Source organism: Anopheles aquasalis, chromosome Y (genome assembly GCF_943734665.1).
Source record: "Anopheles aquasalis chromosome Y, idAnoAquaMG_Q_19, whole genome shotgun sequence".
Classification (NCBI taxonomy): Eukaryota; Metazoa; Arthropoda; class Insecta; order Diptera; family Culicidae; genus Anopheles; species Anopheles aquasalis.
In genome coordinates this window covers 752501-762500 of record NC_064879.1, presented here as the reverse complement: position 1 = coordinate 762500, position 10000 = coordinate 752501, and the positions used below count along the sequence as shown (strand labels likewise).

The 10000-nt window shown below is 53.0% G+C and overlaps 3 protein-coding genes across 3 annotated transcripts in view; 2 read left to right on the top strand and 1 right to left on the bottom strand.

The window, feature by feature from the left end:
• Positions 1-1395, top strand: part of LOC126579558 (putative uncharacterized protein DDB_G0271606) — a 2877-nt gene extending 1482 nt beyond the window's left edge. The window contains exon 1 of the mRNA XM_050242954.1: positions 1-1395. This exon is cut by the window's left edge and continues 1482 nt beyond it. Coding sequence (XP_050098911.1) covers positions 1-311 — 311 coding nt within the window. The 3' untranslated portion in view covers positions 312-1395.
• A 4191-nt stretch (positions 1396-5586) lies between these two features.
• On the top strand, positions 5587-9794 carry LOC126579985 (alanine--glyoxylate aminotransferase 2-like). Its single transcript, XM_050243801.1, has 7 exons — positions 5587-6148; positions 6985-7103; positions 7879-8113; positions 8197-8290; positions 8391-8593; positions 8676-8895; positions 8967-9794. Exons 1-7 carry the CDS (start codon positions 6087-6089, stop codon positions 9501-9503), a joined length of 1470 nt encoding a protein of 489 aa, XP_050099758.1. The 5' UTR covers positions 5587-6086; the 3' UTR covers positions 9504-9794.
• A 134-nt stretch (positions 9795-9928) lies between these two features.
• Positions 9929-10000, bottom strand: part of LOC126579704 (mucin-5AC-like) — a 5683-nt gene continuing 5611 nt past the window's right edge. The window contains exon 6 of the mRNA XM_050243249.1: positions 9929-10000. This exon is cut by the window's right edge and continues 2432 nt beyond it. The gene's annotated coding sequence lies outside the window, so the exon portion shown is untranslated.

The window sequence follows — 10000 nt, the reverse complement described above, 5'->3', positions numbered from 1 at the left end:
CAGGGCATGTTCATGGGCCACAGCAGCCACCAACACCACATTCGTCCACCACTGCGGCGTCCACAGCCACGGCTGCTGCAGCCGCCCATCAGCAGCAGCAGAGCATCAACCTGAACGTAAACCATCACGTTATCTCCGCGCCGATCGTGGTCGACTTCTCCAACATGACGGTTAACTGTGTCCAGTTACAGGAAGCGTCACAGCATCCAAATCCGATAGCGGCCGCAGCTGCCGCGATGGCAGCCGGCTACGGGGCGGCGGCAGCAGCGGCTGCTTCGGTACCCTCGACCATCGGTCGCATTGCCAAGTAGAAGTCACTAGCGTAGTGGACACACGAACAAACACTAGGCTTAAGGTTTTCATGTTTCAGAATAGAGCAGAGAGAGAGAGAGAGAGAGAGAGAGAGAGAGAGAGAGAGAGAGAGCACAGGGCGGGTCGCGAAGGAAAAGGAAGAAATGTGCGAAGGTTAAACATTAGGGTGGGAAGACGTTGCTAGCAACTATAACATAAGGTGTGCATGTGTTTGTGTGTGCGTTTGTTAGTGTGCCTAGCTTTCAGCTAACGGCTGCTAACCGACTATTACTAGATTAATTTCGGTTTGCCATGGTTAACAAAACGTGGCCACAAGGCAATCGAGACCTCGGTCAATCTCAGCTTTAGCTATCTTTACCCCCCATTCGCCCACCGCGGTTCCGTATTTCGTGCTCGTGCTCCCTGCACAGTATCGACGAAGCTCCGCACGGTGTGTGTATGTGAAGTTGTTTATAATTTTAACTCTCCTCTCGATCGGCACCTCCTTCAGTCGCCCGAGTTTACCTCGATTCTGTCGATTCCTTGGCTTTCGCTTCTCCATGATGGTGTTCATATACTTTATAGGATAGACACTAAGTTACATGCTAGCCTTATTGTAAAGCTATTTTTTCCTTTCCCACCCACACTACTACCATTATACATTGCCACTCTAGCAGCGAATGTTGGATTTCGTATTGTAAAGTAGGAAGGTGAAAAGTAAGGCTCGGAAAGAGGAGATTCGTCGAGATGACGCGTGTGGTTGTTGTATTTCGACTTTTTAATAGACGTTAGCAGGAGGCGGATCACAGACGTTCGTATTTGTGGTTAATTTGGTGATCTTTTTTTTTTCTTTGAAATACCTTTGATTACTGTTAGTGCAGTTACTTCAACGCTAGACCAATGAAGAATAATTGGCAAAGGGATGTAGAGATCGAAAGAGAAGAAAGATTGTCAGTAGAGAAAGATAGGAGAATGCCGCGCACACTCGAAGAAATTTGTATAGATCTCATTTGGTTTAACAATGAATTTTCGGAATAACGTGAAAGCCTGCAGTAGCGCGGCGCACGGACCGGTGGATGGCGAATTTAGCGTTTAAGGCATAACGTAATAAGATACGATTATAATGCTGCATAATAATACAAGCTCGACTTTTCTCCGTAACGGGCGATGTACATCCCCTCCTCTCCTCTTTCCCCCCTCCACATCTCATCCTTTTCCAGATAGTTTCGTTTATATGGATCGAGTTTTGGAATGTGCGGTGAACGATTAGTAAATTGCAGGAAACTGTTTTAGTAACGAAGTACGTAGAGTGAACCATGACTCCTCCCGCCTAACAACTGCGGTTGGTGGGCAGTGGTGCACAACGGCCAATACAAGAAAGCGGAGTGAATGTGTCTGATTGTGTGTGTGCTCGAAGGATCACAGTAAGCACGTACGCAACGAACGATAAAGGGTTCTTTTTTAGCAGGAAACCCGCAAAATTAATGATGACACACAATAACGGTGAAGAGACACTTTGAGTTGGATGGAGAGTGAAAGAGAGATGGATTGAAAATGGGGTTGCGCCATGTATGTAGAAGTGAAACAGCTACCTGGGAGCTGTTAAGATCCATCATCTAGGAATGCAAGCGTGCAACAAGCAAGAGGTGCCGGAAAGAGCGTGCTGGTCCTACCATAGTCTGAGCATGGACTAGCATAGTAAGCCCACTCACCTTGCTCATATCGTCATCGCATGCTCTCGGTGATTTAGAGCGAGGTGGGCAGTGTGCAGGTTGTGTAGATAAAGGGTAGGCTTTTGAAGCGCATAACATCCATTACGTAGCTTGCCAACATCGATGTGGGGTCGCAGCAGTGAAGGAGCTTCGGGCAGTGGCATGGATGACTCCTTCCTCTTTCGCCACTCTCTTATCGAACCAAACGAGTTTCCACTGTTAGGATTACGAACCGAGATTGTAACAGCGCTGGCAGGCTTGTGTTGCAAAAAATAAAGAAAACGAAGTACACCGGGAACACTGACAAAGTGATCTCACCATTCACAAAACAAGTCCCAAACGAGCAGTGAACGGCGATTGCAGATGCGTGCTGCATCTCGCGATATGGGGTCGTGCACCATGGTGGCATTGAAATCAAATCAAAATCGTGCTCTAGCATGGAATGAATGTGAAAAAGGAGAGGGCATTAGTGCGAAACATGATTTTGCAATGTAAACCTGATCATTTTGCGCGCCTCGGCCGCTCAAGGAGACGCATGGAGCAGGAAACACGCACACTACAACACGTAGCCTGCGTAGTGCGCGAAATTGCGCGTTTAGGCGTGCAAAATGATACGTTCAGTGAGTACGGTTTGTTGGTGGTGAAGGCACGCAGAGAGAGGGTGTTAGACATTTGATAAAACCATGTTGCGTTAAGTGAGCGAGCCAGCTAGTTATGCTCCCACTCTCCCGTGCACATATCTCATCCTCGGTAAGGTGAATGCGAAATTATATATGGAAAATAAACGATGCGGCAAATCGCTGGAGTTACTCACGCACAACATTATCATACACCACTACTCTCCATCCCCTTTTATTGGCCACAATCTGCACATGCACACATGCTCGTGCACAGGTCCGAGCCGGCGAATGTTGTACATTATTTAAAGCAGCCATGGCGCTGCGAACGAGCGAAACTATCGCGGCTAGGTTCGAATGCTTAAATTACGAGAATAATGAATACCTCTTTTTAAGAAACATGGCAAAAAAAAACATGCAACACATAAAAAACAATAAAAGTGAAGCAAAACAAGGGAGCTGATGAGGTTTACGGTCTCCTCACTGTAGATTCTACGCGAACAAACGCACATGGGAAAAGCATAGCATTGTTGATTAATATCCTACGCACGCATACACACCGAGAGGCCGAAATAGAGACGGTGCCTTCGGCACATGGATAGCGACAGGCCTAAAACGTAGCCGAAGGATCAACCCAGCCACAGCAGTAGCGCCAGTATCGTTCGCTCAAATCCATGCTCACAACATCGCTGTGTAACTAAAGAGGCAATGGCGAGGCCGGAGACATAGTGACCCATATCCTAGAAGAGTTAAAAGGGGTGTGGATCTGAGGTTGAATCGTTCTGTTTGCAATATCCAACCGAATATCAAAGCGAATCGTGAAACAGTGAACAAAAAGCACACAGCACCCACACGCAGAAAGTAGTACCCGGTCCGCCCCCTTTCATCCCTCCCATCCCACGCCATATCCCATCTACCCTCTCGACTTGGGGTCGACGCGGGGATGTGTGTTGAAGCAGTTGCAACCAAAAGAAAAAGGAAAAAGCATTCGGCAGAGCATAAAGATATATAGAGGTAAAACATATAAATAGGTATAGATTATATATGGACAGAATAAAAAGATCGATACCAACGGCGTCGGGCGCCCTGGTGAAATGAGTGAAATCGCAGTCGCGCGCGTTGTGGAATGCAAAAGAATCACGAAACGGAGTGCGCGAACGACTAGAACCGCGGTCGCAAGCGTGAAGGTGCTGTACGCGCGCGCACGCGCGCGCAAGCGTGGGATGCTTGACCGCACGAGCGTGTTTTTCAACATCCGATCCGATCGACCGATTGTTTCAGAGAGAGAGGGCGAGAGAGTATGTGGAAGGGTGTTCAGAAGTGATCAGCAGTGTCACGGACGTCCTACGCGCGCAATTGCAACCATAAACCGCTCAAATATGTTGTATCTTCAATAGGAAAGGGGAAGGGAGATGGTTCCACCAGTCCGCCTCCGTCTGCACGTATTGTTTCATTTGTGCCATTAACCGAGCGGCGTTGGTAGGTCGCCCTAGCCGTAGGTCTAGGGCCCTCTTACTACTTCCTTCCAAAATACCTTAGTCCTGACAAACAACAGCCATACGCGCGGAGGTACAATTGGCCATCAATTTGTCCTGTCACCAACTTTCTCCGATTAGCTAAGGTCATAGAATGTGATTTCATTCTGTGTATATGTGTGCCTTGTGTGTGAGTCAATATCCTACGAGCATACCAAAAAACCTATGCTGCAACAATTGTCCGCCATCATTAGATGTTTCTCGCCCTGCCATTCTCTCTCTCTCTCTCTCTCTCTCTCTCTCCGTTTCGGTGATATCTTCCAACGCTATGACTGACACGCATTCTTGCTTTGTCCACCGTACCTGAGCAAGAGCGGCGCTAATGGAGCAGAAGAGCCCCCTCGGAGGAGTTTTTTTTTAAAGGGGGGGGGGGGGGCGTCCGACGGACGGTATCGGCTAATAGGTTCGCCACATTCTAGCGTGCGGCTGCTTGGCTGCTTATCACTCTTCAAATGTTCGGGTCGGAGTGGATCGATCGAGGCATGGCCCCTCGCGCTTGAACTCGCGCCAGTCTCCTGCGCGGTCGCCATTTATTGTGCGTACTCGTGCGCGTGTGTACGTGTGTGTGTGTGTGTGTGTTGTTGTTGTAATCTGCTGAAAAAAACCCCGGAGAGTTCGCTTCCTCCCTCCCACACCCTCTGTTTTCCTCCAGACAAAACAAGCCTGTTTGTCGACGGTGGCCCGAGTCCGAGTCGGCCCCGGGAGTTTTGGTGTCCGGGGCGGTCCCATCGCACCATCAATTGGCGCAAGTCCACTACCGCATCGTACGCTGTTGATGAACGGCTTTATTGCAATTGTCACCCGACACCCAGCGGGGCTGATGGACGGACGGACAACCTGGCAACGAATGCGCTACGGATTGATTTATTACGCAGCGTGTTGGTTGTTGTTGTGGAATACCTCATCATCATCAGTGGCCGCCACTTAAGCTAGATAAATAAAGGACCAACAGGCAGGACGGAGGCAACGTGCAGTGCGGTCAGGTGGGATAAGCCGAAGAGGTAATGGGCGGCTCCATAGGGACATCCAGTAGCAGCAAACAGCAGAAGCAACAGTAGCAATAGTGTACGAGCCTTCGCTTCTCCTTCTCCGACGAGTCCTTACAAAGCACAAGCTACACTCTTCCACTACGGCAAAGGAGTGAATGCAGTACTGAGCTAAAAAAAAACAAGAGAGAGAGAGAGAGAGGGGGGGGGAGAGAGAAGTCCAAGAGCCTGATAAGCTTCAACATTTGGCTCGTCTGCGCGCCAGAGCGAGCGAAAAGATCTTGGTTCTGCATAGAGATAAAGTGATGAGAGCGAGAGATAGAGAGACCGGAGAGAGAGAGAGAGAGAGAGAGAGAGAGAGAGATGGGCACGTAAGTGGAGCAGAGTAGAGGCTTGTTGAGCTTGCCTTGTCGGTCGGTACAAATAGCGGTAGGGGTTCGCGCTAGTGCCTCAGTTTGACTCTGTTGTTGGCTCTCTGTTGTTGTCATCGCCCGGGTGGCACCACAACACAACACAACACAACACCACGCCAAGCCACGCCACGCCACGCGGCGCGCACTTGGCCCCGTCATACTCGCCTCCCCTTCCCACCATCACCGCACCGAGTCCTCAGTATCCCGTACCACCGCGGTGTCCCACCAAAAAGGACCACCATTCAAACAGAGTACGCACACAGAGCACACAGAGGAGGACCAGTGTCCTGTCGCCAGTGTCAGTGGCCCCTAGAGTCCCCGTAGGTATACTTCTGCGTGTCGTGCGCGGTGAGCTTTAATCCAGCCACTCTCGCCGTCCGTCCTCGGCGTGTGTCTGGCAGCAACGGAGCAACGAGTGTGGTGTTTGTTGGGAAGTAGTGCCGCGACGAAGGTGTGGTGTAGCGCCCGGAAAGACCTAGGACCCCTAGCGCCCAGACCATCATCATCATCATCATTATCATCCCAGGAAGAAATGGATGCCCATGAGGATATGCCCAAGGCGGACACCATCGCGCTGCGCAACAAGCACATTGGGTAGGTGTGAGATCTTCTGCCACCGCTCCCTGAACCACCGCTCCCTTCGCTTCCATCTCTTTCCCCGCCCCCTCCCCCCTTCTCTCTCTCTCTCTCTATCTTTGTCACTCCCATCCAATCAAAAGCCAAAGCCAAGGTTATACCGGGGGTATCCTCGGTCGCCAGGGCAGCAAGTACACGGCGAATAAAAAAAATAACAGCTGCACCCCGACCGGCACACGCCAACACGTTGGCTCGCTATTTTTAGGGCTACGGCCGAGGCCCCCCGTAAGCGAGAAGGGTGCAGAAGAGATCGGCCACAGTCTAGTCCTGCTGCGCTCTTGTTGTTGCTGTTGTCGGTGGGTTTGGGTTGCGGTGTTCATCACCTGCTGCTTGATGAGTGTTGTTTACGTCGTTGTCCCGTTGTTGAATGATAAGAACCGGGCTACTTATTTTGGGGGGTGTGAGGTGAGGCAGTTCGGTCTCCGTCTGCGACGCGTAACCAAGGATACGGATACGGCCCTCGTGCGATGCGCGATCTACCGTGTACACCTGGTACCCTGGCTCCAAGTACACTGATCCAAGGAGAGCAAGGCCCAGGTGGTGATGCAGTGCCTAGGACAGACGTGCCCCTTAGCAGTAACAGCAGCAACAGTAGCAGTAGTAGTAGTAGTTGTTGTTGTTGTCGTTGTTGTTGTCGTAGCGGTAGTAGGTCAACTGCATCCGTCATCTCGGTCATCGCGATCGTGCGATAATCGCGGGTTGCTCGATCATTTTCACAGTCTCGTGTCGTCCTCCCGCCGCATTTTGCTTCTCGCATCTGACCCCCCCCCCCCCCCCCCCCTTTCCCCTTCCAGCAAGTCCTGCCAGCTGTTCTACCGGGCCGATCCGCTGAAGATAGTGCGTGGCCAGGGCCAGTACATGTACGACGAGCAGGGTGCCCGCTACCTCGACTGCATCAACAACGTCGCCCACGGTAAGTGACGTCACCGCATGGCCACCAGGATGGCAGGATGATGATGACATGAGCGGCTGGTTGGCTGGCTGGCTCGCTGGCTCGCTGGACGATGACAGGCACGATTTGTGCACGTGCTACCGGCCGGTCGAAGCCGGTTCTGGTCACGCTACCACCGCACGAGAGGGGTGTGTGTGGCGGTGTGTTGTTTAATGATGAAGCAAAACCACTTCAAACACACACACACACACGCACACACACACTCACTGTATAGCGATGGCCTCGATTTTCAAAAGTGCCCACAGCATGCTGCTGCTGCTGGCGATAGTGGTTGCTAGAGTGTCTTATACCGACAGGACAGGCAGGTTGACGTCAATGGCGGTTATCTATCGGTACCTATCGCTGCCTACCCCTCGCTCGCTCGAGCAACGCTCCGAAGGGGGTCGAAGAGCGCCCATCAGACAGCGACCGGGGCAGATAGGGGATGCCCTTTTTTCGGGGAGGTCGCGTCGAGCGATAATTCTCAGCGATTTATCAGCGACGACTCCCAGCTATTGACCCCCCGTTCCCCGTGAGTAAGCATCTTCGAGTAAAACGGACTTCTAAATAAAAAAAAAAAAAGCCGAAGCCGTCCCCTAACAGGCATTAGCAGGCGCGGTGCCAGATAACGCCCCCGGTGCGTCTGGACCGTTGTGGGTAGATCTGTGGGCATGCTAGGCTATAGTTGATATGCTATCCTCACTTCCTCACTCACTCTCTCTCTCTCTTTCCTCTTGTCGTTTTTTTTTTAACACAGTGGGACACTGTCACCCGACAGTGGTGGAGGCGGGCCGGCGACAGTTGGCCACGCTGTCGACCAACAATCGCTTCCTGCACGACGAGCTGGTCCTGTGCGCCCGTACGCTCGCGGAGAAGATGCCGGGGCGGCTGTCCGTGTGCTACTTCGTCAACTCGGGCTCGGAGGCGAACGATCTGGCGCTCCGGCTCGCCCGCCAGCACACCGGGCGCCATGAGGTCATCACGCTCGACCAGTAAGTACCGAACGAGGCGTGGCGTCGCGCGTCCCAAAAGGCTCGCCACACAAACCCCCTTCCCTTCATCCGTCCAATTGCAGCGCCTACCACGGGCACGTGTCCGCCGTGATGGACATCTCGCCGTACAAGTTCAACCAGCCGGGCGGTGACCCCAAGCCAGACTTTGTCCACGTGGTAAGCATGCAAACCCCCCCCCCCCTCTGTGTGTGTGTGTGTGTGTGTGTGTGTGTGTGTGTGTGATGTGTGCTGATCACCGTCGACGCACCCACCGTAGGCACCGTGCCCGGATGTATACCGGGGTAAGTACCGGGACTGCGACTACCCGGCCGGGACGGATCTGGGCGAGCTGTACGCCAGCGAGGTACAGCGGCTGCTCGAGCGCAGCCCGACCGGCGTAGCCGCCTTCATCGCGGAGAGCCTGCAGAGCTGCGGTGGCCAGATCATCCCACCGCCCAACTATTTCCGCCGCGTCTACGAGTAAGTATCGCGTCGTGACGAGATCCTCATCGTGTCGTGTAATGCAAACGCTCACTACTAACGCACACCTCTGCACCTATAGGGCGGTGCGGGCGGCTGGCGGTGTGACGATCGCGGACGAGGTGCAGGTCGGGTTTGGGCGTATCGGTACGCACTACTGGGCGTTCGAGCCGCACCAGGTCATCCCGGACATCGTGACGATCGCCAAACCGATGGGGAACGGCCACCCGGTCGGGGCCGTCGTGACGACGCCCGAGATCGCCGAGAGTTTCGCCTCGACCGGTGTCTGCTACTTCAACACGGTAAGCCGCTGCTCATTTCGCACGCTGTGACTGGACGTCCATTCATGCAAATGGGTATCCTCTTCTTCCAGTACGGTGGTAATCCGGTGTCGTGTGCGATCGCCAACGCGGTGATGCGCGTGATCGATGAGGAGCGGCTCCAGGAGAACGCGCTGCTGGTTGGCCGCTATCTGCTCGAACAGTGTCGGACACTAGCGGACGAGTACGAGCTGGTGGGTGACGTACGCGGTACCGGTCTGTTCGTCGGCATCGAGCTGGTGAGCGATCGGCAGCGGCGGGTGCCGGCGACGAGCGCCGCCAAAGCCGTGGTGGAGCGCATGAAGACGATCCACCGGATACTGGTGAGCAGCGATGGGCCGGACGACAACGTGGTCAAGCTGAAGCCGCCGATGGTGTTTACGCGCGAGAACGCCGACGAGTTTCTGGCCGGGTTCCGCGAGTGTCTGGCCCACCTGGAGGGTAGCGAGAAGCACCAGCTGCAGCCACAGTCCCAGTCGCAGCAGCAGCAGCAGCAACAGCATCCGGCCAGTCCGGCCATGAAGACAGCTACGGTTCGCGTGAACCATCCGTTGGCTCCCGGTGGACTGACTCTCATAAAATCCGCCTAGAGAGTTCGCGTGATAAGATAAGCAGCAGCAGCAGCAGCACCAGAGATAGATAGGAGGTGATTTTTCCGGTGCATAATCCGGGGGCAATGGCAAGACAAAAAAACGCAAAAGTGAGAGAGAGAGAGAGAGAAAAAGAGGGAGAACTTATTTGTTTTAAAAATAAGAATAATATCCCCGGAAACCCGCCCCTCCTGCGATTGGGCGACACACGCTGTTACTCTACGCCATCCCACGCCCCACCCTTTTCCCCAAATATGCAATTAAACGACTAGAGAGGTAGAAGATATGAAACGAATGTTCTTTCAATGGGTTTGCGCTTGGTGACCTTTTGCGTGATGTGGATATCGATTGATCAAAGAGTTCAAGTTTGCTGATGTGGAAAATGGCAGGCGGAATAGAGAGAAACGCCAAACTGCGGGTCGGCCAAGTCTAAAGGAGCAGCACCATAAGGGCGGATTCGTGGGTAAGTAAGGAGAAGTTAAGCAAGTGATAACTTC